The following is a 27,394-nucleotide window of genomic DNA, read 5'->3' as shown; positions in this document are numbered from 1 at the left end:
AGCGTTAGGCTTTTTACCGTTGTTTTAATATATAAAGCCACTTTCTCCCTTTCGTTGGTACCGATTATATAAGAAAAAGTAACGTAAATTATTGTTAACTGAGTTTAGATCATGGGCTAATCGATGTATCTGTGGACGGTATTTATGAACAATGTCTTCTACTGTTTCAGTACATTTAAACTGTCCGTATGGAAGAGAAAACGCTCAAGTAAAAATATTGTTCTTCTTGGATTATGGTGTAGTTGTTTTGGCAGTACAGTAGTGGAATATGGTTCTCTTTTGTCGTTGTTTAAATCCACAATTATTCTAAAGCTTGCTTCCTGTAGGTTTCCTTCAAGTCAGAGGAAAAAACGGATGTTTTCTTCTACTACCACATTCCTTTTTCTACTCAAAACCGACGAGGTACGCTCAGCACTGGGCTAGCTATGACGTAAACAAAGGCGTTAAGTTAACGCATGCGCAGTACAACCGACGAGACCGTTCAGTCAGAGGTTGCGCATGCGCACGAGAGCCACACGTCCTCATGTGCTGTTTTGATCTGCGGCGCCATGATGTCACGGACTGTACGTAAACCTTCGAGGGTGAGACGCACGGTGTAATGATGTGAGAGTGGAGAGAGAGAAAAAACAACATACACGAAGACAGGAGATACAGTATGCATATTATGCATTTCATATTGACAAAAGGTAACAGTGCGATCCGGATACATCGGTATCTTTTAAAGAAATCGGGAAAAGGTGACCGAACAAGGTGTTTTTTCCTCATTAATTCGAGGCTAGAGCAGATCATCTCGCAGCGAGCTCGCCTCAGATTCGCCCGCCATTCGACATGGTTCTGCGTGCACGCGCCATCAGCGCCAACTTTTAGTTCACTGGCCGATTAGAGACACGCGCCGTCGACGAAAAACTCGACGCCCGTTACTCAAAAGGTGATTGAAACTCAATTTCTTGACTTTGAATGGTCAAATAACATATATGTACGTCCGTAGCTGTCGATATTGCCACAATAATACACCTGGCAAATTAGGTTATTTTGGCAGTGTAGTAATGTTGAGATCGTGCGCCACTAGGCTGTGGGCCCTCTCGATTTTCAAGCGTACGTCGCGTTATATATGCGTTATACAGACCAATCTTCGCATGATTCAGTTTTTGTTATTATCATGGGGTGTGCATTTAGAATGTCACTTGTGTCTTGTGCTATTTAAAAATCCAAATGGTTGCTGACATGCATAATACCAGTTTTAGTTTGCGCATATATAGATTTTTTTTTTAACAAATAAACAAACATAAAGCTAAATTATGAATAAAACGTTTTTTGAGTTTGTCCCTACCACGGCATAATGTTTTTATAGGAAAATAATTTGTCGGTGCTTGTTTTTTTTTTTTTGTGGTTTCCAATTGTGCATGGAAATGTGTTCACGTGTTATACCTAATTCGAATCAATGCCTTCAGATGCAAATACTGTTGTGTTTTCTCCATTAAGCACCCATATACTTTATATTAACCCTAGCTTTTGCAATCATGTGAGTGGCCATTTAAGGTTAATTGCAATGGGAGCACTCACACAAAATGGCACATTTCAAATGTAGTTCATTTGGCGTTGTATAAAAAACTTGTTAAATATGCCAATGCTTTTGTTTCCGACATTGCAGATTTGCTCTCTGGTCTTCTGATTGCCAGAAGAAAATATGTTAATTGCATGTTTGCTGTATGCAAACATTGAGGTAAAATATAGTGCTAAGCGTAACTAGTAAATTGCATATTCGAAAAGGAAATTCAGAGTAATTACACAGCCCAAATAGTAGTAGAGTAATTATAACAGTCTTATATATATGTGGAGTATAATGGGTCAATTATTTGAATTCGCTTTTTTTCTTAATCTAAATTTACTGGTTTAAAATGCAAGTACTGTATCATATTATTGTTAGATGTGGCATAGCTTTGGGATTTTTGATTTATTTGAACAAATTAATTATTTATTATGATATTTTTGTAAGTGTGGTACAGTCTGGTGCGATCAATAAATATGCAATGGAAGTTAGTGGGGAAAGGCTTTGTACTGTAATAAGCATTAAAAGCGTTTCGAAAGTATAATCAAAAGACATGAACGATACAAATGTTAACATGTGGCTGGTGTGATAGAATCACTTACCAACCTTGTGTGTTCGATCTAATCTTTCAACTCCTGTCATGACTGTACAGACAGTAAACCTGGCCCTTTAATTGTTGTGTGAACATTACCCACATAGAACGGTTCACATTGAACAAACCCACAGCAATGAAGTTGGAAATACATAACATAGAAGTTCATCTGCCTGAACTCATAACATGTAAACAATTTTCTGAAAACAAATGTTATGCAGTTTCACATAACCATTTGGCATTAAGTTAAACATTAGACATGAATCAGTGTAGATGCCATATTTATTTTCTCATGATTGAAAACAAGACTGTGGGAATAGACATACAGTCTGTTCAAGCGGTCTTACTGATTAAGACCTTCATGTTGATTGTTCAGCTGATGAAACATGGCGTGCTCTTGAACATGTGTAGTACAGCCCATTGAATAGTCTGGACATCTATCCCTCGCAGCCTTGTTTGCAGTTGTGAAGAATTAAATATGGCCTCTACCCTGACTATGAGTCCATGCCTTTTCAATATTGAGAATTTTTTTATGCATCAAAAAATATTTAGTGTGATTACTTTTTTACTTTTGTCAGTAACCTACAGTATAGTGTACTGTACAATATAAGTACAGTATAGTGACACTGATTTGAGGACCGCATTTCATAAAATGTTGACAAAAAAAATCTGACTGCTTCATAACTCGCCATTACTGACTGATTTAAGTTGGTGTCATTTCTGTTCCACTAAGATCACAGCGCAAGGTTTTGCACAGTTCTACCACCCCTCTCACCTTTACCACTCCTCATCCATCCAAAAACGTTCAACTATTAAATATGCATACAAAAGGCTTGAACAGCAACCACAAGACTCCAGAAGTTCAACAATTTGTTGTAGCTCAGTAGTAAGAGCTTACTTCCAATACAGAGCTCTGTAGCTAACATTTTTTAGCAAACTAACTTGGAAATCTAGCCAGCAGCATTAAGCTAGTCCTAATAAGCCAATGTAGCAAAGTTGGTGTTTTACGGCATTCTCTGTCATTTGTACTCAGGAAACACTTCTGATTTTGGTCCTGGAAATTGGTGAAAGCAAAAAGAATTTTGTTCTTTAAATTAACTGCCATTGCTAAGCTAAAATAGTCAATTCCATGCTACAAACTCATTAATGGTATTTCCACCCCAACTCATGCCATTGGTTGAGCTAGAGGTTCATAAGTGTAACAATTCAAAAAGATCAGCCATGTTTAGATCCTTTGGCCAAGTCAACTGGACCAGTAATGGTTTGTCTCTGCACAGTATGAAGAATTTATACAAATACATCCTTACCCTTAAAATATATTTTGTGGATTACAATTAATTGGGTAAGAGTTTCTGTAATTGTAGTGACCTTTGGTTATCTGCATGCAGCTTTGTAATCGAGGAAGTGCACTATGCTAAAATGTTCTTGCTCTGAAGTAGCATATTAGTACTGAACAGCCCTGAACTCAAACTGAACTAGGGTTGTTTCTGTCATAAATGTCTTTGTTTTGAACTAGGCCTGTTGCTTTAGTTGAATGACACAATTACCAAAACCCTGGTGTTAGATACTCAATGGGCACTGTATACTGGTGTAACGATGTGGCCTTCAGCCAAACGTCTTTCAGGGTATCATGGCTGTATCTTGTATGCTTTTCCCTCCATTAGACAACAACACTTCTTGAAATACTGCAAGTCTTCATATGATCAGTGCCTGTATTTTTCATGTGTCCTAAAGACCTTGATTAGCTGAAGTGTGTTTGGTTATAGTTGTGGCTAAACTCTGCAAGAAGGGTGTCTTCTAGGAGCAGGGTTGAATACCCCTGGTCCAATGTATATATATATATATATATATATAAGTCTAGGACATACATTTATATTTCCTTAATGTGAAAGTGTATGGCATGTGAATTTGTGATACATTTGTTGTGTTGTCCTTATTCGTTATGTGTTCAGCAATTCAATTTGTGTTGTTAGCTTCAATTTGTTGTGTATCCCTACCTCCAATGGACGACTGACCGACTGCAACAAGCCTTCAATGCTTTATAAAGGGAAATTGACCTACGTGCCTTAATTGTGAAAGAACCTAGTGGGCTGTGGTGGGAAAACCACTTTTTACATTTATAGTCCACAAAGCACTTTACACACCGGTTCAGACATCTTAAGGTTGACAACTGTCTGGAATAAACTTGTTGTCTTTAACAGATCTATGCATGGAGGTCAAGCATCTCTGCTACTTACAATTATTTTGGTAAATAAGTACACAAAAACTGCTTATAATAGATTTATTATGTTTAGCCTTTCAGTCACTAGTAATCAAACACGCTTTGACCATGCTGTGTCATGTATGTCTTGTTTTCTTAAGGATATAGACCTGAAATACCCTGATGTTACAGGGTCAGAAGCTATCCAGATGACTTCTTAATTCCCATGGCCAATACAGAGAAGCAGAGTGCAATGGTGCCTCATGAAGAAGGCATGACTGCCCCTAAACTGGCACCTCCCACTACCTCTGCACCTTCCCTCTTTGTTGTTCTCAAACAGTTGCACCCTGGTGAAGGTACAAAAGACAAGAGCAGTCTGTTGACAATTAATGAGGCAAATAAAGTGGTGAAATCTACAATCAGCTCTGCTGTAATGGGCATCCATGCAACATCATCCACATCACTTGTAGACACCAACAACACCACACAGGCAGAAAACTTGCCAGCAGATACTAGATGTAAGGGCATCACAGTTACACTGGACAATAATAGTATGTGGAATGAGTTCTATAGATGCCAGACTGAGATGATTCTGACCAAGCAAGGTCGTAGAATGTTCCCTTGTTGCCGCTTTCGTCTCTCTGGTATGGAACCCTTCCAGAGTTACTTGCTGGCAATGGATATCGTTCCAGTTGATAACCACAGATACAAATGGAGTGGGAAAGGATGGGAAACGAATGGGAAATGTGACCTTCATGTTTCACGTTTGTTTGTACACCCAGAATCCCCTGCTACCGGCCTACACTGGATGCAGTACCCTGTTTCATTTTATAGATTGAAGGTTTGCAATAACACCTTGGACCAGGATGGCCATATTATTTTGCACTCAATGCACCGGTACCTTCCTCGACTTCATGTCATACCTGCTGACAAAACCACTGAAGACATTCAAATTGACAGGCCTGATGTCATAACACTTAGTTTTTCTCAGACCGAGTTCTTTGCTGTCACCGCCTATCAAAACCTACGCATCACTCAACTAAAAATTGACTACAACCCCTTTGCCAAAGGTTTTAGGGAGGATGCCGTCAATGCCCGATCTTCTAAGTCCAAGAATGGAATATCCAAAGAGGAACCAGAGACTGGCCTCAGGCTAAGTAGGGAGACAACAACTTTGAATAATTTGAAAACTCTGTTCATGAAGAGAAATGCTGCTGTGAAGGTCAACAAGGATCAGAATGTTCCAAGCCCGACAAATGGGGAAATTAAAGTTGTTAATGGTGATGCTCCCATTGTAGACAGAGATGTTAAAAGTTTGTGGTAAGCCTAGTTTTATCTACATTTATAAAGATGTATATAAATAAATTTTTTGAATAGAAAAAAGTTGAATGCTTTAGTTTTAATCAAGCCAGAAACATTCTCAGCACAGGTACAGTTTAAGTCAGAAGTTTACATACACCTTAGCCAAATACATTTAAACTCAGTTTTTCACAATTCCTCCCACTTAATCATAGAAAACATTCCTGTCTGAGGACAGTTAGGATCACTACTTTATTTTCAGAATGTGAAATTCCAGAATACTAGCAGAGAGCATTATTTATTTCATCTTTTCTTTTTTCATCACATTCCCAGTGGGTTAGAAGTTTACATGCACTTTGTTAGTATTTGGTAGAATCGTCTTTAAATTGTTTAACTTTGGTCAAACATTTTGGTAGCCTTCCACAAGCTTCTCACAATAAGTTGCTGGAATTTTTGTCCCATTCCTCCTGACAGAACTGGTGTAACGGAGTCAGGTTGTAGGCCTCCTTGCTCGCACACACTTGTTCAGTTCTGTCCACAAATCATCGGATTGCGGTCATGGCTTTGTGATGGCCACTCCAATACCTTGACTTTGTTGTCCTTAAGATATTTTACCACAACTTTGGAGGTATGCTTGCGGTCATTGTCCATTTGAAAGACCCATTTGATAACGAGCTTTAAATTCCTTGCTGACGTCTTGAGATTGTGCTTCAATTTATCCACATAATTTTCTTTACCAGTGCACCAGTCCCTCCTGCAGCAAAGCACCCCCACAACACTATGCTGTCACCCCCATGCTTCACGGTTGTGATGGTGTTCTTCGGCTTGCAAGCCTCACCCTTTTTCCTCCAAACATAACAATGGTCATTATGGCCAAACAGTTCAATTTTCAGTTCAGTTCAGTTTCATTAGACCAGAGGACATTTTTCCAAGTAAGATCTTTTGTCCTCATGTGCACTTGCAAACTGTAGTCTGGCTATTTTATGGAGATTTCAGAGCAGTGGCTTCTTCCTTGCTGAGCAGCCTTTCAGGTTATGTCAATATAGAACTTGTTTTACTGTAGATATAGATAGTTATCTACATGTTTCCTCCAGCACCTTCACAAGGTCCTTTGCTGTTGTTCTAGGATTGATTTGCACTGTTCACACCAAATTACGTTCATCTCTAGGAGACAGAACGTGTCTCCTTCCTGAGCAGTATGATGGTTTGCGTGGTCCCATGGTGTTTACAGATGAATATAGTACCTTCTGGCATTTGGAAATTGCTCCCAAGGATGAACCAGACTTGTGGAGGTCCATAATTCTTTTTCTGAGGCATTTGCTGATTTCTATTTATAATTCCAATTATGTTAAGCAAAGAGGCACTGAGGTTGAAGGTATGCCTTAAAATATATCCACAGGTACACCTCCAAACCAGTACACCTACTATCAGAAGCTAATTGTCTAATGGCTTGACATAATTTTCTGGAATTTTCCAAGCTGTATAAAGGTACAGTTAACTTAGTGTGTGTAAACGTCTGACCCACTGGGATTGTGATAGTCAATTAAAAGTGAAAAAATCTGTCTGTAATCCATCGTGTCATGCACAAATTAGATGTCCTAAACAACTTGCCAAAACTATAGTTTGTTAATATTAAATCTGTGGAGTGATTTAAACAATTTGTTTTAATGAACATTTGTTTTATGTAAACTTCTGACTTCAATTGTACATAGTTACAATCAGGTCCATAAATATTGGGACATCGACACAATTCTAATCTTTTTGGCTCTATACACCACCTCAATGGATTTGAAATGAAACGAACAAGATGTGCTTTAACTGCAGTGAAAGTCTGCAGCTTTAATTTGAGGGTATTTACATCCAAATCAGGTGAACGGTGTAGGAATTACAACAGTTTGTATATGTGCCTCCCACTTTTTAAGGGACCAAAAGTAATGGGACAGATTAACAATCATAAATCAAACTTTCACTTTTTAATACTTGGTTTCAAATCCATTGCAGTCAATTACAGCCTGAAGTCTGGAACGCATAGACATCACCAGACGCTGGGTTTCATCCCTGGTGATGCTCTGCCAGGCCTCTACTGCAACTGTCTTCAGTTCCTGCTTGTTCTTGGGGCTTTTTCCCTTCAGTTTTGTCTTCAGCAAGTGAAATGCATGCTCAATCGGATTCAGGTCAGGTGATTGACTTGGCCATTGCATAACATTCCACTTTCCCTAGGGAAAGAATTCTTCGGTCATCCACCACAGTTGTTTTCCGTGGTCTTCCGGGTCTTTTGGTGTTGCTGAGCTCACCGGTGCGTTCTTTCTTTTTAAGAATGTTCCAAACAGTTGATTTGGCCACACCTAATGTTTTTGCTATCTCTCTGATGGGTTTGTTTTGATTTTTCAGCCTAATGATGGCTTGCTTCACTGATAGTAACAGCTCTTTGGATCTCATATTGAGAGTTGACAGCAACAGATTCCAAATGCAAATAGCACACTTGAAATGAACTCTGGACCTTTTATCTGCTCCTTGTAAATGGGATAATGAGGGAATAACACACACCTGGCCATGGAACAGCTGAGCAGCCAATTGTCCCATTACTTTTGGTCCCTTAAAAAGTGGGAGGCACATATACAAACTGTTGTAATTCCTACACCGTTCACCTGATTTGGATGTAAATACCCTCAAATTAAAGCTGAACATCTGCAGTTAAAGCACATCTTGTTCATTTCATTTCAAATCCATTGTGGTGGTGTATAGAGCCAAAAAGATTAGAATTGTGTCAATGTCCCAATATTTATGGACCTGACTGTACCTTCACATTTTTGTACCATTAAATTGGATAACATTAAACTGGGTTATTATTAAGGTAGCTAGCTCTAACATGGTGTCAATTAAAATAACTTGCTAATAACAGTTTGCTTCAAACGGTTGCTCTCCCATGACAGTAGTTGACCATAGTCGAAAGCGAAAAATTACAGTAGAAGACAGTTTACACTTATTGCCACCTTGCAGCAACACTGGGAATGCAACTGGAAATGTGTTCTGACACATTTCAGAATGCAACAATGTGTGATATAAAACTTGCATAGATAGAATAGGTGTTCATGTACTTACAGAGTATATTTTGGGCCTAGTTTGCATTTTCAGACATTGTATATATTTTCCTCTGCTTGCCAATTATGGCAAATTTAAAAATAATACATTTTCCTCTTCCCTTCTCTGAATGCAGTACCAAGAAGCGCCCGTTGCCAGGGACATTTTCAGACTTCATTAAACATGCTCATGTGAAAATCAAAAGGTTATCGCTTGAGAATATCCAGCAAAATAGTGGTATCCTGCACACAGCCACGTCTTGCACAGGTGGAATTAAGGAGGTGATGGAGATATCATCCAAATCAGACAATTTATTACAGGTTGCTAGTAAGGAGGAAACTGTAATAGGTGATGGTCACAGATGTAAAAGCCCTGACACACCCTCAAATATAGAGTTAATAAAAACTGATGAAAATAAACCTGTAAATAATGAACGCAAAAATAATGAGTTCACATTGCTATCCAGTGACCAGAAAGCACCAAAATTGGGTGAAAATGGAAAAGAGGAGTCACTTTCTTCTCTGAGCACTGAGGCCAAGCCTGAAGCAAAACCGAAGAAAACCTTGCCCCTACCGCTCCTTGCACAGTTTCTCAAACAGAGGAAGTCTAAAACAAGACCTGCCACCCCAAAACCTGAAGTTCTTAGTGTGTCTTTAGACTCTGAAAAGTCATCTAAACCTGTCTTAACCACTGAAAGCTCATTTGACTTGATGTCTTCCACCCCTTCTGATGCTACTCAGTTAGATTCACAACCAGTATTTACATCATTATCTCAGACTGTTACATTATCAACAACAGAAGCAAATGAAATAACATCTTTGTCCACTCCTCTCTTATCATCCTCCTCATCAACTGTAGTTCCCACCATACCAGTAGAAACACAAATACTTGAAAGATTTTCACCTTCCCCATCTGCAAATGATCCATTTCATGCCCCCAACACTACCTCTAACTCAAAACCTAACTCTGACCCAGCACCTGAAAGTTCCTCTGATGTGTTCTATGATGTTGATACTATTTCTGAGCAAGGTATTGACAACACACTCAGGTCTCATTCAGATGTTTTATCATCCCATGCATGTAACACATTAGATGACACTCATTTTCCCACTATACCTGAAGTTAACACTGACTTAATCACACCGGAATCCCCATCTGTCACTATATCTTACTCTGTTTTTGAAGTTCCATCTTTAACCAATAATGAAGCTAGTCCTGAAGTTATTAATAACCAGGAACACACAGCAAAGTCTCAAGTTGTTGAGAGTGAATCTATTTCTGATTGCCTCCTGGATAGTGCCAAGGTCTCTTGTTCTGAACTTTTTACACAGGAAATTCTTACAGATGTTCTGTCCACACATGAGGAATCCTTTACCCTGCCATTGGATGACCCATGTTCCCCAGCCTTCTCCTTACCCAGCCCAGCTCCTTCATCTCCTGACCCTTTTCCACCAGATTTATTCTGTGACAGGCCAGTACCTCCTAGAAAGACCCTTGATTCATTCCCAGAACGACTATTGGATTGCACAGGTCATGCTAGTTCTGACCTTTTCCAGCTAAGTCTATTTTGTGACAGCCCTGCACCTCCTAGAAAGGCCCTTGATTCAGTTCCAGAAAGACTACTGGATGGACCAATAACTTCAAAAGATACATTGTCGCCAAGCCTCTCCGACTGGTCAGGACATCCCAGGGAATCACAGGACTTGTTCTCTCAAAGTCCATGCACTGATAGACCAGGTCCTCTTAATGACTTGGAGTCAGTTGTTAATTATAATAGCAGTGAGATCACTGTTTCTGATCCTATTGTTCCTGATCCAATTGTTTCTGAGCCAACTAAACAATACTCTCATGGAAGGACTTTCAAGAAATCCAAGACAAAACAGAAAAAAATTGGAAAAATGAAGCTTTGTGAAGATGATGAGGTGGCTGTAGGACCTGTACCTGTCCCAATGCAGCCTAGCCTGGAGGATGTAGAAGGCCAATTATTTGTCTCCTTCATGTCAAAGGTAACCCAAATAATGTATATATATTGACTGAAATGGTAAAAGGAAACCTTAAAAGGAAGGGCACATAAAAATGAATGCTCACCCTTTCAGTGCCATTTCAAACCCATATTATTGTCCCGTCTTGGGGGTGGCTGGTTAAAGACCTCAATATACTTCCGGAGTAGTTCTTATTCGTTCAAAGGTAAAAAATAAGTTCTAAAGAGTCGGCCAATGGTATAATCTTTCCGAACATTCAGACACCCGGGAGGCATTTAGAGGTACATTTAAATATGAGGATGCTACATGTAAAACCTAAACTAATATGACATTAAAATGTGTTCTCAATTACTTTATGCCTCATTTTACGAGTAGAATTCATTAGAGAGGTCAGTAAAAGAAGTTTTAACCACTCAATGATGATTTAAATTAATATACTGTATATGAAGTAGAAAATGTTTCATTTGTCTTGTTTACATTTTGAATTCATGGCGCTAACACGCCATACGCGGGTATAATATGCGCCAATTACACTCTTTTTGTAATTTATAATGACACTGGTACTGCTGCAAAGATCAGTGTACAAAAACATTTATTTGCAGAATAAAGACAAAAGAATGATGCTAGGCTTGCTTTGGACAGATGTGTGACTGGCTTTCACTGCAAATGACACATGAATGAATGGGCACTTCAGACTATTTGGGTAGATTTTATTATTTTTGTTGGCTAATTAATCAAAACTTAAAATTACATGACATGATCTTTTCTCTACATGTACAATTGTGCAGATGTAGGTAAATTTGCACCAGCTTGCTAATAACTGTACACGCCAGTGTGTTCTTGTTGATGGATTTTGACTGACTGAACAAGATAAACAGAATGAGCAGTCTACGTCAAGGTAGGTGGAGCTCCAGGTCACACCTACCGATGACGTGGACCAATGGCAGCAAGAAGGCATTAAGCAGTCGGTTAGAAGTTTTCCTAAAAGTTCGCCCAGGTGAGCTCTTATGAACCAAATAAACGAATGCAAAAGCACAGTCCTTTTGGCCAGATTATGTTCTAAATAATGTCACACCCGTTCTTTCTTCATTTTCGTATGAAATATATTTGGGCCTTAACAGGCCCCCTTTAGCCCCTTCTGTTAGATGCTGAAACTACACCCTATGAGGGTAAAAAACATTATTCTCCATTGACAGCCATTTAAAAATAGCCATGTTTTCTAACAAAACATTTAAATTGCGATGATTTCGTTACATTATAGTACATCTTTCCCATGTGACATTGTTTTGTAATGGCTGTCAAAAGCATGTATTGGACTAAAGGCAGGTTTATACTTCTGTGTTGTAGGGTCTGCCTATTTATTATTAAGTTAGGTAATACATATTTCCATGCAGAGAGAAATTAAAGTAGGCATGTACTGTAAGCTTTCGCTTGAGTTGCCAAAATAATAAACATATATTTAGGCATACTTTGCTCTGTGCTGGAAAAAAATATATAAAATTAACAAATAATTACTCCATAAAATGTAACAGTTACCAACACAAAATGGGTGTTGTGTTAAAGCTCAGAAGCAGGATTTAACATGCGTATTGGCAATATAACAAACTCTTAACTGGTGCTTTTTAATTTGCTGACAAGTTGTTAGTGTTCCATTTTCATAACTTATTAATATTATTATTGACTTGACATACTGTCAAAACACAGAGAGATCGGAAAGTGGAATATATTGTTTTAATTCTTAATTTGTTGTTTTAGATGTTAAAATAATTATGGGGGAAATGTGATGCTACTTCAGATATCTTTTTTTTCATCCTGGGGGAAGGTTTTGGTTACAAAGCAGACCAATCACAGCAGTTGTAGTCTGCACTGATGTGACACGTGACATTTAATAAATAATATGTACATAATTGTAACCGCTTAAGGAGGTTTTTGTGTTTTTGCCAGGCTGTTATTGTAAATAAGAATTTTATTCTCAAGTTACTTGCCTGGTTAAAGGTAAAATAATTTTTTGGATGAATTATACCTTTAAAGGTGCACTCAGCAATTTTTGTAAAATGTTGTCTTGGATTTACACTGACACCTAGTGGTGTGGATGCAGCATCATTCAAACACAGTAGTTTTCAGTTACCGATGCCATTCTAAAAAAAATATTTATTGACAGTCAGCCATGATTAATTTAATTCATGAGTGAAAGTGACCAATAACAGGGCAGTTACTGAGATTAAGTAGTATTTGGCTGATCATGTGATCCTAACATGAATGCCCCGTGAGGGGGACCCTCTCCATGTAGAATAAAACAGCTTTTATAATGTGTTGCCAGATTTCCTTCCTGCTATCTAACTCTCTAATCAAATATTTAAACAATTTACATGGTGTTTGGTACATCTATGGTGCACTTACTATATGGAGTTAAGACATTTATTTATTTGACATTCTGCGGTCCATACTCATTATTACCTTGAAATAGGAAGCTCTTGAGGTTCACCTTGGAGATGATGCCAATACGGAGGCGACACAAACAACATCTGAGAATGTAGATGGTAAGAATTAAATATCTGACTATGATTGTAGTGAAGAAACCTGTTTTATATCACCTCCAGTTAGTATTTATTTTTATTTATTTTTTCCCTTTAAACAGGTGAAGGCAAGGGATATGTTGAGGAAAAGATTGAAATGCTAGAGAAGGCCCTTTTACATGATCTGAAAATCATGAAGCACAGACAGGTCATTCATCCAGTGCTGCAAGAAGGTTTGGGCTTCTGTTTGAAACTCACAGTGATGTTACTTAATACAACAAAGTTCTAATCTCAGTTTTATCTTAATAGTTGGTTTGAAGTTGAATCTGCTTGACGTCTCCCTGGAAATTGATCTGCAATATCTGGGTGTGCGATTACCCATACCCCCACCTGTTCTCTTACCTGAAGAAAGTTCAGAATCATCTCAGGGTAACATAGCTTTAAATAATAACTTCTCAAACAATCAGCAAATATGTCATGCTTAATGATGATTCAGGTTTTCATTGTTAATTGTTAATTTCATTGTTAATAATAAAAGAATGTATAAAACAATTATACATAAAATACATTTTTTTCTCTGGACCTTCTAGTACGGTTTGTTTCAAGGACAGGGAAAACCAGCGACTTCACCAAAATTAAAGGTTGGCGAGATAAGTTTGCTGGCTCAGGAGCTCTGCATGAAGGTATGCACAAAAATAAATTGCCATCTATTAACAATTTTGACAGTGATTAGTTACAGAACTTGTTCTAATATCCTCTTTGACATGAAACTAAGCGTAACTTGAAAAGCTGATAAGATACTGCATCCAAAAGAATGTGATTTTGCATTACACTTTATTTGCAGGGGAATCAAGCATAGATGTAGAGCAGAAGAACCTCTCTGCATTCTGTAGTGACATGTTGGATGAGTACCTGGCCAGTGAGGGCAAACTTATTGATGAACGAGCTGCCAACTTGTCCCAGACTGTCACCATGCCTGTAGCATACCAGCTACCCACTAAGAGCACTAGCTACGTCCGTACCCTGGATAGTGTGCTTAAGAAACAAGTACCTCCCTCTTCATCCTCCTCATCCAAACGATCTCCAAGATCTAATAAAGGCAAGCCGACATCCAAGCCCAAAGAGGATAAAAAATCTAAAAGGTCTTTGAAATCTGTTACAGGAAAGCAAAACAAAATTACAACAAATCCTGTCCTCGGTGTTGATAAACCTGCTTTGAGCGTGAAAAAGCAGCTACAAAGCAAAAGATCCAAAAATATGATGAAGTCCAAGAGTTTGAGTGCAGAAAGGCGTATTGTACAAACTGCTGCATTGGTATCTTCTGATAAAACTTCCACTGTTGAGGGCTCTAGCTTCACAGCAGCAAGCTCCTCAGGGGGTCGGAGTCAAGGCTTGCCCAAGACTCTGGTGAAGCTGATGGATGTGGAAGATGGAGCAGTGTGGGAAGGCAAGCATCGGACCTTTATTACAGAAGAGAGAGCGGCCATCGCATTAGCCACTCTTGTCACTGCTGAGGTACAAGTGAAACTGAAGCCTATCTTGAATTACTGTTACTGAGGACAGATTTTGTTTTTTGTATTGATTGCCATCATCAAAATATGAGATAATGTTCTTTAAGACACTACAAATATTGAGTAAATCATTATATGTTTCTAGTTACACTTTTTTTCTCTCTACGTTTTTAGGGTGTAACGAAAGGAAACCCTGATGCCATCAGAATTATAAAACGACGTGCACCACCTTGCCTCAATGTCTTCTGCAGGCTTGGCTGCGTCTGTGCCAGTCTTGTTCACTCAAGGCGCCATCATCACTGCGGCAAACCACAGTGTATGTTGGGCTGTAGCTGCCTGCGACGCAAAGTTATTGCACTAAAGATCCCCAAAAAGGAAGAAATTGCATCAGAGGAGTCTGAACCTCAGGTACTATCCAATGAGAACAAGAATAATTGGAAGAAAATTAAAAAGAGAAAAACCTATGGTGAGTGTTTTCAAAAGCCTGATGTATTTTCCAAACATGATGTATTTATTGGTTTAGCTGTACCATCATTACTATTGTACCGTGATATTCCACATCTTCTGCAGTTCTGACAGATCCTGAGGCAGCACCTGAGCCCGCTAAGCGTGTGAATACATTATGGGATAATAAAAGCGAAGATTCTGATTCAGAAATTCTTTTCTCCCCTCCACCTCCGAGATCCCCTTCTCCTGCACTCTTGTCTCAAGAGCTGCAACATGATCTGGAAAGCTTTTTCAGTCCCTTAAAAAAGAAACGGGTAAGACATCCAGACCCATGGTTTCTGAAAACAAATACACCATTACATCATTATTAGGCATGTTTGATAATTTGTTTGTTAACTATGCTTTTGTTTTACGTGGAAATGTCATTTCTTGTTTGAATGGCTGCCCCCAACCAAAGATTTTCCTAGTAGGCATTAGATTAAGCCATTAGTCAACTAGTTGCACGTTTATGATATTAATTTAATTACTTAAATATATAAATATTTTGGAGTAATCAGAAAATAGTTTGAGATCCAGGGCTGAGAAAGAATATTACAAGTAACACTGTTCTACAATACAGAGAAATACTAAATATTGAGCCTTTAAAATATACATTTTACAAGCGCACGCACAAAGCGAGCTGCAGCCACACTGGCAAAAGCAGTAATGATTCTGAATGTGTTGGAAAAACCAGCAATGATACTGTCTGAACATTTTGTTCATTTATATAGAGAAATGCACATTAGAGTTGTGCCGAAAGATGATCTCATGGATCAACATTGGTCAGAGTGATCTGCAATAGCTGATGCCTTTGACAATGTCAAGATGATATTTGGCTCATTTTCCCATTAATGTATTCAATTATTATTAATATTATCATTAGGCTATTATTGTTTTCAAATTATTATATTACATATTACAAATCATTTGCCCATAGACACACAGACACATGCTTAAAGAAACACACTTTATTATATTATTAAGAGCAAATGACAGAAAAGCCTTCTATGCGCATATATGACACGCTGTTTGTACGGAGACATGCAGTCTCGTGGAACACGGCCATGTAAAATGTTCTCACTCTTTCTTTATTTCTGTCTTCTTTTTTGCACGAAAAGTATCGTCTATGAGTCTTGCAAATGACCTCAGACATCTCCGCTCAGGAGGTGCTTGGAGTTCAGATCCCTTTATTTCCACAGAGCAGTTCATTGTGACAACTCTGCAGCCTATACATCTGTGATTAAAACATAAAATAATACAAAAACACGTTCACCTCGAACCATGATTTATATTTCAGTGATTGTTATTATTTTTACATTTTATAATTGTTTTTATGTGTTAATGTTTATAAGTAATTTTTCTCCTGCATGTTTTGTTTTGACGGATACTTTCCTGGCGGTAAATGGAAAGGTGGTTCATATATGTATGTGTGTATATATATATATATATATATATAATCACTTTACTAATTTCTTTTTCGTTTCATTTGGATTGCAATTTGAATTTAGAAATGTATTTGATTTAAGCTTTTTGTTTTTTAAATAAACTTGGTCGACCAAGACTCTTCTCATCGACTAATGTTTGGTCGACTATCAGGGGCAGCCCTACTTGTTTGCATTATTTTGTAAGTTCAGTGTCTTGTACACTTTGACATCTTAAACATTTCCTATTTTGCATTCAGGTGGTAGAGAGAAATTTGAATATGACAAAGGACCTTATGGAGACCAGGTCAACTTGTGCTCGTGTGCGACCATTTCTCTGGAGGTGTGAGGATAAACAAAAAACGGTGAGACTCATACATGAAGTAAGGCATAATTTCTGGGAAAGTCAGTGTAAAACTTTACACTAATTGATACTATAAAAATCTTTTTTTTTTTTGTTGGCAGGTTGACCAACACCACATCTCACAGGTCTCTACACAAGGTAAGTTTGGCACCTACTGATAATAATTTAATAGCTACTTTAATTATGGTTCATGCCAAACAAAATGTCATGATTCGTATGTTTTTAAATGTCTTGAAAATCTAGTCCTTCAACATCATTGAAATCCACCTTATGCTTTTTTAATATTCTCTCTAGATATTGAGGAGGGGGAGCTTGTACCTCTTAATTTGTCTGGCCCTTCCAAACGTCTTGAGATCATATCCGAGTGCAGTTGGGCAAGTACAGACAGCAGGAATGACGTTCTGCGGATAGTGTGTGAGCACATGGCTCTGGATCGTTTAAAGCACCCTTTCTGGATTGGCAAGTACTATATCCAGCCAATCTCCAAGACCCTAGAAGAGACAGAGGAGGGTTCTGTCTACATATACAAAGTCAACATCTCTCAACCAAAGGGAGAGGGATCTTTCAAGAAAAGGGAAGATGACAAAGTTCCACAACAAGAAGCTGATTTGAAAAAGCCTGTAGGGAAGAATGAGGTGAAAGGTCTGCCCTTCCTTTCCAGGTGTTCACCTGCTGGCTTGCTCAAAGCTGAGAAAAAACCACATGATGCCCCAGGCCAGATAATGGTATGGACTTAACCTATTTTGAAATAGTTAGAAAAATATTGTATTTATCTTCATATACTTTCCTGGTCTTCTAGACACATGATTCATCAGTACTCCCCCAAAAGAAAATTATATTATACATGTCTGGCTCAAAAAAGAACTGTTTTCCTAGATTGTTGTCTTTGTATTTTACATAATGTATTTTAGCTTTAACTTTTAATTAATTTTAATAACCATCGATTGTATTTGCAGGTCAATGGAAAGCCATACCCACAAGCCAAGCTAGAGCTTGGTCAGATGGGGGCTTTGCACCCTGCCAATAGACTGGCTGCTTACATAACAGGGAGAATATGTCCAGTCAGTCAGTCTGGATCTAACATAGCGACAACTACAAAGGCCTCTACCACACTGGTTCCAGTCACTAGTGTGGCCACAGTTACCAACACATTATCTTCTACAACCACATCGCCTGTCAAGCCTGTAGGTAAGTCAAGGACAGAAAATGTGTGCTGATCACAGTACACAGTATAGTATCTTTTCCACATTTTGTACATCCAGATGGAGCATACAAACCTTATGCTCACACAGGTATTGACCAATTTAGTATATGCCGTTAAGTGGCAGACTTAACCTGCTCCTTAATTTGTTTTTGTATAGTGACAAAGCCCCCAGTGGGAAAGGTCTTCACCCAGTTTGTGGTCAACCATATCAACTCTCAAAATGTGCCCAGTAATAGCACTCCTCACTTACAGTCTTCTGCTCCAAATATTGTCATCCCCTCCACTCTGTTGATGGTTGACCAAGAGGCTGGAGCTCCTGGGGTGGCTCTTCCTTCTCCAAAAGCAGGCTTGGATACTCAGGTGTCTGAGCCCTTAAACACCACAGGTAGTACCAGTTTTCCCACTGAATCAAAAACTCAAGCCACTGCCATCACCATCCTCACTAAATCTCCCAGCCTGCCTCTGGGTAAGACTGGCTTCCTTGGTTTGCCATCCTGTGTCTGTGTTTCTCTGTTCTATAAACCCTTTATTTTACCATGTGCTAGGAAAATGTAACACTTTTGACTTTATATGGGTGTGTTCTTGGGATTTATAGCTTGCTGTTTCTTCAGTATACCCTGGTATACATCTTAGGCCCGGTCCCAAATGGCGCTTTGTAGACTTACAGACTCATGATTGTCATTGCGTACTGTTAAGTCCACGAGACCATAGGGAGTCGTATTAGTCATTTTAGGTTTCAGAAGAGTGCTCACAAGCACCCATTTTGTGGCTGCTGTGCGCCCTTAATGCGCACTTCGGCACCGATGCGAGTTCCACAGCGGACTTCTACCAGACATTAATGCGGCACCATTGTGTCGCCAAAATGTAGAGGAAGTGCCATTTGGGAAAGGGCTTGTGATTACTTTCATTTCCTGTCTTTGAATACCCTACCCATGTTCCTCTGTTGCTGTGGCTTGTGACTGTGGCTATTAGTGTATTAATTTTAGATCTTGTATGCGTTTCATTTGATGCAGAAATACAGAACATCACCACATATCCATCATTGAGTTTGATATACATTGTATCAAAAATGGCTTTCCTTTATTAGCCTGTTGCCTGATTAAATTGTAACGTACAAGTCTAAAGGGGAACTCACATTGACAGTGATTTGAAGCAGCAAAGCAACTGAAGTCACTAATTTTAACTGAAATATAGGGATAGAAGGTGACATGAGAATCAGAGATGATTGACGATGAAGGTGAGCAGGGTTCAACTTACAACAAATGCACAGTGATTCGATAAGTTGACTATCAATGGGAATAGAGACAGTGAAGCTCATGTGATCTGCCACCTGATACAGCTGGATGCTGCATTTGAGTAGGAACCTGCTACCAACGAACTTCTAATGATTTTACTGTTGTCAGTTAATAGATTAATGATTAAGCTGCTTCCCAAATATCTATATTCAAATGGTACGATCCTACTTTGCATACTACTTACAGAGGAAAAACAATATAGAAAAAATTTAAAATTGCTTTAAGCTACTTGGTATTAATAAATATTTTGTAGTTACGGCCATTGTTACAATCCGTTTTCCCTGAATCTGAGCATAGTTGAACCATCACAGGACAGATCATTATCATAATGACCTGATTTCAGTCGATTTCAGTTTGTACAAAATGTGAATTTAATATGTTTTGCTTTTGCACAGCAGTATACTATAAGACTTGCTATTGTGAACATAATGTATTACCATCAACATTATTTTTTGTTGTGACCACAAAGTGGCTTAGTTTAGTGCTTTGGGTCTGCTAGATTTGTATGCTTCACAGTGTCCTTTAAAGACTTCACTAAACTTAAGTCAGTTTTTTTTATATTTGCCTAATGACTCCTTTCCCTGTTGCCAGGTGGGTCTAGTTTAACCCCAACAACTGTCTCGTCCTCTGGATCTGCCACTTCTGGGAAAAAGACTGTTTTGATCACAGTTATGTCCCAAAATTCAGCGCTCGCCAACAGTAGTTCACAGCCTCCAAAGCCAGTCACGCAGATTCGGTCCCCACAGACACCAGTTCAAAAGATGCTGCTTCAGGTTGTGAAAACAGCAGATGGCAAAACTTTGTACCGTAATGCCAATGGACAACTCGTTCAGTTGGTGCCTCTTAGTCAGATCAAAGCCATCAAGCCCAACCTCCTTTCTCAAAGCCCAAGTAAGTACTTCTGGAATACAATATAAATCTATTCAGGAAAACAAAATATAAATGCTAAGAGTTATAAGGAGGCCAAACATCCCATTTACTAAGTTGACTTTGACAAATTTGTGTAGCCTATCTTTGGATGATGCTTTGTGTACAAAGGATTGCAAAACAGTGACTGCCAAAACCTTCAAACTTATGAGCCCATTTAAACATTTATTTTTACATTTTGACTAATAGGGGGTGCAGTCCCAAAACTTAATAGTAAGGCATGTTCCCAAGGTCACTAAGGCCCTGTTTACACCTGGGATTAGGATGTGTTTTGTGTGATCCGATCACAAGTGTAGAGACCAGACAAATCACTTTTTACACATGGTCATAATATGTCTCTTCTGACCTTTTGTGTTCAGATCTTAAGAGCAGGCTCTCATTCTACATACATCAATCACTATGTCAGTGTATTACTGTATGATAAAGTGCAAAAAAGATCAAAAGTTAGAAAACGCTGCATTGTTCTCCTAATTATACTTGAACCTAATTGAAGCACTAATGTGAATTTTAGAGCAGAATTCTCAGTTACTTTAGTGGGATACCTGTGTTAACTGAGCTCCTGCATGTTGATATTAGGCATCCTGAAGAAGTTTTGTGAAGTTCTTGTGGAAGTATATACAGTATATGCTCTTTTCAAATTTTCCAATCAGATTATTTTAGTTTAAAAATGAATGTAACTGGCAAAGTTTAAATCTTTGTTTTAGCACGTGGTTAATTGACAGGAGAGTAGACGGTGCTTCCGAGGTTTTTGAATGCATTTGCACGGATGAGTGTTTACACTACGAGCCAAATGTGGTCACAACTGTTTTCGACCACCTCTGAATGTGGTTGAAGGGGACAAATGTCAAAACATTTTGGACCCTGTTCATACCTGTCTGAATTGTTGTCCCATTTCAAACGGATTACCCAAAATGCTTTCTAATACCAGGTGTGAAAAGTGCACAAGTTTGGTTGTCACCTCAAAATGTTTTTTGTGTTTCAAATTTATTTGTTCAGTTTTGTGCATGGTTTGAAGATGGTGATACTACAATTTTGTCAAGATTGGATGAAATTTGTTGGAGGAGTGGCAAAATCTCAGCGTGACCCCAAAAGACAATGTATTGTTTTAAAATGTTTTAGATTTAACTGTTAAACGTCTTTAAGCTTTAGAGCAGCATCCAAGTAAATAGAATGTAAATGTATCTGTGTTACATTCAAACCAGTACAAAGTTTATTTAAAAACAATTTGGTATAATGGTTAGCATAATATCAATTGTACTTTTTTTTCTTCTTCAGCAACACTTATCTGTTTCCCCGGGCCTAATGCAGACCACCATCTGAATAACTCTAAGGCTGGCAGCACCACCATAGTCACGTCATCCAGCCAAACATCTCAAACTCAGGCAAAAACTACTGTTACTGTACCAGTCTCTAAATCTTTGTCTGTGACTGGCAAGCCAGTCACTCTTACTGCATCCAAGTCAGTTTCCTTCAGCAGCCTTCCTTCCACCCTTAAAGTTGCCCCAAATTTTCTGGGACAGTCTGGCACTTGCACATTAAGAATTCTCCCAATACCCAAAATTGTCAAAGACACCATGACTCCAATTTCTTCCCCTAGCTTCAAACAGGGTGGCTTCACATTGCTCACAAGTTTAACGCCACAGAACCAACCCTCCACAAAGTCGGAGACCACAATTTCTGTGAACTCTATTCCAACAAAGGGGCCAATCAGTCAGGTCCAAGCATCACTTGACACAAATAAACAATCTGAGATGGTTCCTGATCAACAGAATAGCTTTAACTATTCCAACATGTCTGAAAAAATTGCAGAAAATGTGACACAGCCTCCATCTTCTGACTCCACTTCTCAAAAACCCAGACAGTTTTCTGGAGGTGGTTTTAGCCCTGCACATATGGAGCAGGCTGAAGCTGGTAAAAGATCTAATCCCAAAATGAATGAAATGGAGTTTAACACCACACCACATCACAAAGAGGAAGACAATGATTCTGACGAAACAGAAATAACTGATGACTCTGACTTGTACAGTGAAGATGACCACGACAATGGCGCATATAGTTTGAGTGTAAGAGCTTACATACTGTAGATGTGTATGGTTGACTTTTTCAACTTTTCTATCTTTTTCTGTGTCATGAAAACTGTTATATTTATTGTTTGATTAGGCTACTATTTCTGCTATTTTTCAGGATTCTAATAAAGCAGAGACGACTGAGGATAGAGACTCTGAAATAAAAGATTTTGTGGAGGTGGAGGTTGATATTGAGACTATTGAAGAGTCTGCAGAGAAAAACAATATTTCATATCTGAGGGCATTTGCAAAAAGGCGAAAACAACATCAATGGTATTGAAATAGACACTACTTTAGACCCCATTAATTGCCTTGTGTTTAAAAAAATATATAATCTCAACAAAAACCTACAACATTATCTTTTATTTGTTACGCTTTGCTCTTGCAGTCACCGGAAGCAAGTTCTTGATACCAAGAAGCAAAAGAAGGTTAGTTTTATCCTCCAGTTCTACAAATATGATTGACTTGTTAACGATTGGACCAACCCTTTCTATGTTTTTCTTTTACTAATATACACATATAAAATTCCTTTATAACAAATTTGTGCTTTTCAGCTAATGGTGCACATGGAAAAAGAGAGACACAGACGCGTTTCAATTGGAGAGTGCTTTCTTAACCTTCAGGCAACACTCAAAAAGCCTTCAAAGAATTTTAAAGCCTCCAAAAGTAGCATCCTCACCCTGGTTTGTTGACGTTTTTATTGCACTTCATGCTTAAATTAAATTAAACATTGAAAGTATTGTTAATACTGTTTTTTAACACTATTTTCTTAATTATTCCAAGGCTCAAGAAGAGATTGAGTCACTAAATAAGCAGGAAGACCAGTTAGTGAAAAAAAGAGAGAAGCTGAGTATTAAGAGAGAGCGTTACATACAGACCCTGTCCCTATTGTCTGGTAAGAAAATCCTTAAGATTTATTTTGTATTGCATCCAAGGTTTTATAACAGATTTGCTTCATCAATTACTTTAACTGATTGCCAAATATGATATAATTGAAACGTGTGAACAGTTTTTTTTTTTTTTTTTTCACAGACAAGAGTGCAGAGTCCATCAGTCATAAGCTTAATGAAATTATTACTAAACAAAAAACTCTGGAGGCCCAAGATAAAGCAAAAGAGATTAAGTCCAAGTTTAAGCAAACAATTTCCAAACCCACACCCAAACCTAAAGTAAATGATCTCAGTAGTAAGCGGAAAGTGTTAACAGTCAAAAACAAAGTGAAACCCACCCATTCGCCAACAAACCCAATGGACTTAAGTGTTAAGAAACAAAAAAGCCTGGAAAAGTCTGAAAGTTTAATAGGGGCCTTGAAACCAACATATTTTGATGGTAACAAAAACACAGCTAAAACTCACAAAGATATAGTGTCTAAACCTACACAGCCAACCATTAATTCTACTCCACCAAAGAAACCTGCTCCTGCCCCTAAACAACATTCTGTAATTCCTCGAGAGAGAACGCGGCCAAACATCCTGTCCCGCTCTTCGTCCCAGACAATACCAGTATCTCCAGTCAAAGAGTCTACTGTAACTAACGGTTAGTCCTAGAAGAAAACAACTGCATACAATTATGTAAAATTGACATGAATGTGTTAATGGAGTAGTTTAAGATTTATAAAATATATTTTAAGATTAATTTCTAAATTATGACACTGTAAAATAACTTTTTTTTTTTACTTTTTTTTTATCTTGGTTTGGATGTTCATGCTTTTCAATGTTTTTGTGTTTTGTTCAGTGTGTATTCCCCAAGTAATTCCTTTGATGAATACAATGGTTCCATGCAATCAAATCATAACCATAAACAACCCCCTTCAACCCCTTGGCATTACCTCAGTAGGAGGACAGCAATCACTCACACCAGGTTTGTCTCTGAAAATGTCAATGATGCTTTGAAAACTTAAAATTTAATGATTTGTTGACAAACATTCACACTTATAACATTGTTGTGTTTTAACAAGGTGTAGCATCTGTGTCCATATCGGTTCCTGCAATATCTCACCCAATTAGACTTGAAAATCCCCTTCCGATGTTGCAGCCTCAGTTTTTTAAATTTACAAACACGCAAGGTAAGTTCTTAAGTTGTTGTACCCCATTATTTTTTAAATGGTATTACTAAATACCCACATTGTACAAATATTATTAATGTGGATTATTTTATAATGCCTTATTTTCAGTGGAATCTCCCAACATTCCAAAGATTTCCAACGTTATTTCTCTAGTCCCACCAGGGGAGAATGTGTTAATGCCACAGCAAGGTGTGACTGAAAAGGAAAACACTACACCTGTTGTCCAGGCACAACCAATTTCTATTCCTGCACCTGTGGAGTATCAGCAGAAACTCACAGATGAACAAATTCCAATTTTGGAGGAAAGAGAAATTGTGGATGGGCCTCAACATCAAGATGTTCCTGAGCCACCTGTTGGAGGAGATGAGTTAAACACATCCATTACCTCATCCAATCGAAATGAGTTGGAGGGAGAGGATAAGGAAGATAGCAATGATACCGAGGATGAAAATCTGATGTCTTTATTAGATGAACTTGTTCTCCTCAGCCAGCAGCTGAGTGATGATCCCGCTGAACCACTGAATGAGAATTCTAGAATTGTAGTTCCAGGTGAGGTTGCCTCACGTACTGACAACGAAGATCAGAGAATTATGATTCCAGGTGAGATTGGCTCATGTACTGACAAGCAGGTAGATCTAGACAAGGATGATGATGATCGTGCCCTTAGTCCCTTGTTCCTAACACTTGATGAAGATCTGATGTCTCCAGATAACTCTAAAGATGACATTGATATCCCGCCTAAAGTGGATGACTTGGTCAAAGTTATCTTTGGGTCAGAATCGCCTTCTGCTTCATCTGAATCTGGCATTCTAACATCAACAAACATTGAAAATCCTCAAAGTCCACCTGTCCCATCATGCAACGTTAAAAGTGATGCTCCTACTCCGCCGCCTCTGTTACACATGAAAGCTGCATGTGGGGCTGCATCAAGTCACACTGCCAATGAAGGAGCAAATGTAGCATGGCGGCCTATGCCTAAATTGGTTCCTCTAGGGTTAAAGTCTCAAGATCCTGTTCTGAATAAAGCAATTTGCTCCTCAGTTCTCAACCCAGACTCGGAGTAAGGTGTTCATAGACAACATATGTGATCTACCAATCAGTGAATCAAGTATAGCTGCTACTCACTATAACATGTTTATGTAGAAAATTGGAGTTATTTATATATATATATATATATATATATATATATATATATATATATATATAAATTATTGCAGTGCAAGTCCTGATGCAGCAGGCACCAGCTGTTATGCCTCTTGTTTCTCCAAAGAAGTTTTGTTGATTTTACTTTTTTTTTTTTTTTTTTTAACTATTTGATTACTGAAGCAACCTACTTGATCAGTAAGATGTTTCAGTTTGATTTTGCTGTTGAGTTTGTGTATCCATTTAGAGATAGGCTGTTTGAACAAAGATTTGTTCTCTTTGCGGCAATTGTTATTAACTCTGTGGAAGAAGCTTTGAACTCTTCCTAACCTCCATATTGGAGTATGTTGTCTCTTTTCCCATTGGAGTTCATGTAAATAAATTAAAATAAGAGGGGTTACTTGACCTTTAAATTTAGGATTTTTTTTCTCCCTCAGCGCATAGTGGAAGGAAACCATGTGAGGGCGAATCTGCTCCTAATTGATTGTGCTGAGGATTTTGTAGGATCATTAGGGTGTTTTTCTGGGTGACCTTATCAGGAATAATTGAATTTGCCCAATGACTTTTAACAGTTGAGTTAACCAGTGAACCCTTGAGTTTATCTGCTAATGAGATCACACATGTCTTTTTCTTTGCATCTAGCGGATACTTGGACCACCTTCTATTTACCCATTACATTAATGCATGTTTTAACACTGTTAAGGCAATAATAGTTGCAAGCCTATGTTCTTATTACAGAGAAGCTGTCTCATATACTTTACACTTATATAGTATGTTGAGTGCCTTTCAAAAGGTCCTTCTATATGCGTTCTAGGATGTAGAAAAGTTTAGTGTATTATACAAAATACTAATGCAATTAACAGCAAAAGAATAGAAGGATTTAGTGCATCCTCTTTGGTTTATATTTTTGTCAATAGTGCTTTTTTATTTATTTTTGTTTATTATTTTTATTTTACTTCATTATGTTTTCAATGCAGTTTGATTTTATTCAGAAAATTATGTTTGAAAATCGTGAGCTTAGTTGTGGACTGCCTACAATAGTTTCCCTGTTTGTTACAGACAACCACAACATACATTTTTCTTCATATATAGAACACTGTCTGAAGTGGAGGTATTTTAAAGCTATTGAAACACATCCTTATAATGTCAGATGAGGTAGTTAACAGTAGGGGATCTCTCAGTTTGACCTAAAGAAATGTAGTAATCACTATGCAATTCTGCTTTGGATTTGGAGGACACAAGTACACAAAAACATGATAGGAAAATGAAAAGGATTGATAACATGAGATGTAATGTCTCATTGTTCCTGAAGTGTGTTGTATGTAGTTTATGTTAGACTGGTTTATTTTGTAGATAAGTTAAATGTTTTGTTATATGTCTGTATATTTCTTGGATACTGTAAATATGTAAAAATGTATTTCTTTTTTTTTTTTTTTAGACCTCCAAACCTTCTGTTAAAAACATGTATGTTTTATATGCTATAAATCAATGCTCTCTCACCTTTTTTATGAAGGAGATAAGAAATGTCCTTTTAAGTGAATAAAAATGTGCTCAATTCTTAAGGAAATGTTTTAAACATCTCCATTCATGATTCTAGTCTTTGGGGTCAATTGAAAAAGCAAAATTGATACAACATTCAAGAAAATGTGTATATTATTTTGCTATCTTGGTTTTAAGCCCAATACACACTATT

At 38.0% G+C, this 27,394-nt stretch overlaps 1 protein-coding gene across 1 annotated transcript; it reads left to right on the top strand.

Annotated features, from left to right (window-relative positions):
• Positions 1-619: 619 nt before the first annotated feature.
• On the top strand, positions 620-27,378 carry mgaa (MAX dimerization protein MGA a). Its single transcript, XM_052145672.1, has 25 exons — positions 620-928; positions 4,503-5,661; positions 8,858-10,727; positions 13,171-13,243; positions 13,342-13,452; positions 13,529-13,648; positions 13,810-13,902; positions 14,064-14,734; positions 14,905-15,196; positions 15,301-15,491; positions 16,898-17,002; positions 17,103-17,139; positions 17,296-17,726; positions 17,958-18,189; positions 18,363-18,671; positions 20,092-20,391; positions 21,703-22,490; positions 22,612-22,766; positions 22,882-22,921; positions 23,048-23,176; positions 23,277-23,388; positions 23,526-24,029; positions 24,228-24,353; positions 24,451-24,558; positions 24,667-27,378. The coding sequence occupies exons 2-25, from the start codon at positions 4,568-4,570 to the stop codon at positions 25,620-25,622; spliced, it is 8,847 nt and encodes a 2,948-aa protein (XP_052001632.1). The 5' UTR covers positions 620-928; positions 4,503-4,567; the 3' UTR covers positions 25,623-27,378.
• Positions 27,379-27,394: the final 16 nt, after the last annotated feature.

The sequence above is a fragment of the Xyrauchen texanus genome, chromosome 16 (genome assembly GCF_025860055.1).
Source record: "Xyrauchen texanus isolate HMW12.3.18 chromosome 16, RBS_HiC_50CHRs, whole genome shotgun sequence".
Taxonomy (NCBI): domain Eukaryota; kingdom Metazoa; phylum Chordata; class Actinopteri; order Cypriniformes; family Catostomidae; genus Xyrauchen; species Xyrauchen texanus.
Note: the sequence above shows the minus strand (reverse complement) of the source record. Positions and strands in the feature narration are given on the sequence as shown.